This window comes from Crassostrea angulata, chromosome 5 (genome assembly GCF_025612915.1).
Source record: "Crassostrea angulata isolate pt1a10 chromosome 5, ASM2561291v2, whole genome shotgun sequence".
NCBI classification, from domain to species: Eukaryota; Metazoa; Mollusca; class Bivalvia; order Ostreida; family Ostreidae; genus Magallana; species Magallana angulata.
Genome location: NC_069115.1, coordinates 49169051 through 49172867, shown reverse-complemented (window position 1 = coordinate 49172867; position 3817 = coordinate 49169051). Strand labels below are relative to the sequence as shown.

The window sequence follows — 3817 nt, the reverse complement described above, 5'->3', positions numbered from 1 at the left end:
TGTATTTTATGCACACAAGGTATATATATGTATATTACATGTACATTTAACTATTACACTAGAGAACAATAACAGATTAGATATATAAGAGGAAATGTAAGTCATCAACTGATAAGTAAATAATGCTTTGTGAGATCATCACAAATAAATGTTTAAGATTGAATATGAATTAATGATTGAATTCAGATTTCCCCAATGAATATGTGCAATTCGCATTGCACTTACTGTAACGTTAACTGAAATTATAAAAGATAATTTTTTTTTAGTTCAGTTTGATGTGATTTAAATTGTCTATACGACATACATGTACTGAAGAACAATTATAACTATTTAGCTCCAGAATAATTCTAATGTTAAATGCACATGATCTAAAGCCAATTTATAAACGCAACATTACTGTAGAAAATATTATGAAATATAACTTATAAATGAGTTACTGGTACCCATTTTGTTATTATTTTACAGATAATGCCAGGACACAAAACGGAGTACTTCAATTGTGTTTTGTGTTCAAAACGAACAAAACCTAAGGAAAGACGCCACATCGACAAAAGCATAAGAAAATATCTGAAGAAAAAATTTCTGTTGGAAGGAAAAGAAAATTCAGTCATCTGCAGTAAGTGTAGGAACATATATTACAGAGAAAAGTCATGCCATAAACCCACTGAAACTCAACAATCTGTAAGTTCATCTTCTCAAACAAGTGACAGCAGACAGTTATCTAGTCCACCTTCAGTATCCTTGCAACTTCTTTCCACAGCAAAGACTCATGCATATTGCATCGTTTGTAAAAAGCCTGGACCAAAACTTGTTGTTATATCCCCAGAGTGTCGCACAGCCGTGTTTATTCAACACAATGTTTTGATTCCATCTGGAAATAGATGCTGTCCCGCACATGTGAAAGATGGACTTTTAACAAGTGCAGCCATAGAACAACTTCCAACAACAGATCATGCATTTGTCAACAGAACCGCCATCCTTAGTTTACTGCAGCACATGCGCGTTCTATGCCAAAGAAATGAACAAACCCATCTTGACTTTGATGATCTACAAACTCTTACAGATTCTGATTGTCTATCTCTGCTTGGACTTAGTATGGACAATTTCCAAACTCTTTGTGACTGTTTGAAAGATCATGTTAAACAGACACCATCTAGAAGTTTACGAAAATCTACAGCCATATTTTTATGCAAGTTGAAATCTGGATTATCAAATCAAATACTGTCAACTTTATTTCGTACTTCAAAATCCAGTTTAAGAAGAGCAATCAGTGCTGTTAGAAATGCGATGATGACTTGTTTTGTCCCATATAATCTTGGATTTGAACACATCACAAGAGAAGATGTAATCAACGACCACACTCGCCATCTAGCCCAAACATTGTTCGGCGACATAGACAAGAGTCAGGCCATACTGGTTTTAGATGGAACCCATATATACACCGCCAAGAGCAACAACTTCAGATACCAACGCCGCTCTTACAGCATCCACAAAGGAAGGTCGCTCATCAAACCCATGGTAATCGTGACAACCACAGGCTATTTTGTCTCGATTCAAGGACCATACCTAGCAGACCATAAAAACAACGATGCGTCAATCCTTGAACATATCATGAAAACAAATGCAGAGGACATCAAGAATTGGCTAAGTGAAGACGACATTTTCATCGTTGACAGAGGATTTAGAGATGCTTTGCCCCTGCTTGAAGATTTAGGCATTCAAGCAGAAATGCCTCAATTTTTAGAGAAGGGACAAAAACAGATGAGCACTAGTGATGCCAATAAGAGCAGACTTGTTACAAAGGTAAGAAATCTGAAAAAAAAGAAATATTATCAATGCACCATGTTTTATATACAACTACTGACAAAAATTGTATCTCTGATTTTATCCTTGAACAGATAAGATGGGTAGTTGAGTCATCCAATGCCAGAATCAAAAGGTGGCGATATTTGGACCGTACCCTCCCTACAAATCAGATCCCTTTCGTTGGAGATTATGTCAGAATTGTATGCGCCCTGTCAAATAAGTTCTTCCCACCTCTGAGCAAAAGTCACAGTATAGAGGAAGACGAGGCAGACGCAGCAAAAATGCTTTATCTGTCTAAACAGGTACGACTTATCCGGGTACTTAATCAACTCTGAAAAAGGAGACATATTTTATAAATCGTTGAACATTTTACCGAGCTTATCCCACATAAGTAAATAAAATAAGATATGTGAATTTAATATGAAATGTAAAATTTAATGGATTGCTTAATTGTGTTTTTAACAGGTAAATAATCTCCAACGATTGGTTGAAGATAATGGTCTAAACAGAAGGCCAACTCAGTGGCAGCCAGTCCCCGAGTGTGGAATAGAGAACTTCCCCACCCTGAACGAGGAGCAGTTACGGAACTTGACTTGCGGGACCTATCAACTGAAGCTTTCTCGCAGCTATATCCAAGAGCATATTGATGGGGACTGTGACATTTGGTTCCATAAGGATAATGACAGGCTACTGCGGGTAAAGATTCAGAGTCGCCACACATCATCAAAACAGTACTTGGTCTGTATTGAGTTCTCTGACTGTTCGGTAGATGCATGGTACTGTAGATGCAGGGCAGGTGCCAGAGTAGTGGGTATGTGCTCCCATATAGCGGCCATCATTTGGTACCTGTCAAAAGGAAGACATGAGGGAGGGAAGTACGGTGTGCGTGATTGGGGTGAGCATGTTCTTGATGCAGCAGACATTCCACCTCCCGTTGATGAGTCTGACAGTGATGCGAGCAGTTGTGACAGTGTACCCGAGGAATGAACAGTTACTGGTTGTGGTAGTTAATATCATAATTGTCTTAGCCATATTACCATTGCTCTGTATATATAAGATGAAACTGTTAAGTTACCGACAGTTCGTATTTTGATCTTTTAATTACTTGTTCTTGTTTGTGTGAGTTTTTGTTGTTGTTGTTGTTTTGAGGATATTAATTATATAATGTTTAGAATTCCATTGTATTGAAATGCTGTACATGTAGTAGTGTGATGAATTTGAGAGAGAGAGAGAGAGAGAGAGAGAGAGAGAGAGGTGAGAGGCAATGAACTGAATCCAATGATAAATATAAAGTACTGTATTTTTTGTCTAGATGTATATATTTATTATTAATTGAAATTGTTCCTGCTCTCTTTTTCATTAGATTTAAGAGTTTTAAATTTTTATCAAGTACATAACTTTTAAATACATAACTTATTTACTTAGAATTACATTTATCTGACTGTTTTACTACTCATATGTCTTTTCTTTAGAAAAATTATTCTTGATATATTTATTAATTGAATCGAAAATATTTATCTTATGATAATTGGATTTAGATTTGTTTTCTTGTGTATTTCATTTTTTTTAAAATTGTAATTAACTTATATAATGATAATAATGGGTGTATATGCTGTACAAGAATCTGTAAATAATCGTCATTTATAACACATCCAATGACACACAAGATAAAATTATTGATATGTACATGAATATTATTTTTTAATGTTATTGTTGTATTATGAATAAAATCAAATCTAATTTCAACAAAATTATTTTGAAAGATTTTTCTAATTTGATCAACCTTTTATGTTTTTATCCACTTCCAAACCAAGTTAATATTCATGACAGTCGCCATGACGTCACGACGTCAGAGCGCAGAATTTCATGGTATGTTTAGAGGCTTGTAATTATGAAACGAATAGAGATATCGACAAAAAGTAAATTATTCTAGGAAGCAAATATTGTGACCATTAATCTCACAAAATATGACTAAGTTTGGGAACAGGGCCGATTTTCATAGTTTCTGGCT

The 3817-nt window shown here is 35.1% G+C and overlaps 1 protein-coding gene across 1 annotated transcript; it reads left to right on the top strand.

Annotated features, from left to right (window-relative positions):
* The first annotated feature begins 1728 nt into the window (after positions 1–1728).
* LOC128185483 (uncharacterized) lies at positions 1729–3447 on the top strand. Its single transcript, XM_052855069.1, has 3 exons — positions 1729–1803; positions 1899–2108; positions 2272–3447. Exons 1-3 carry the CDS (start codon positions 1729–1731, stop codon positions 2791–2793), a joined length of 807 nt encoding a protein of 268 aa, XP_052711029.1. The 3' UTR covers positions 2794–3447.
* The last annotated feature ends 370 nt before the right edge of the window (positions 3448–3817 follow it).

What these genes read in the sequence shown, in the direction of transcription:
- LOC128185483 (XM_052855069.1), top strand. Translation starts at nt 1,729, where the DNA reads ATGCCTCAATTTTTAGAGAAGGGACAAAAACAGATGAGCACTAGTGAT. An exon ending in AGAGCAGACTTGTTACAAAG is followed by an intron (nt 1,804 to 1,898) that starts GTAAGAAATCTG and finishes ATCCTTGAACAG; the next exon opens with ATAAGATGGGTAGTTGAGTC. An exon ending in TGCTTTATCTGTCTAAACAG is followed by an intron (nt 2,109 to 2,271) that starts GTACGACTTATC and finishes TGTTTTTAACAG; the next exon opens with GTAAATAATCTCCAACGATT.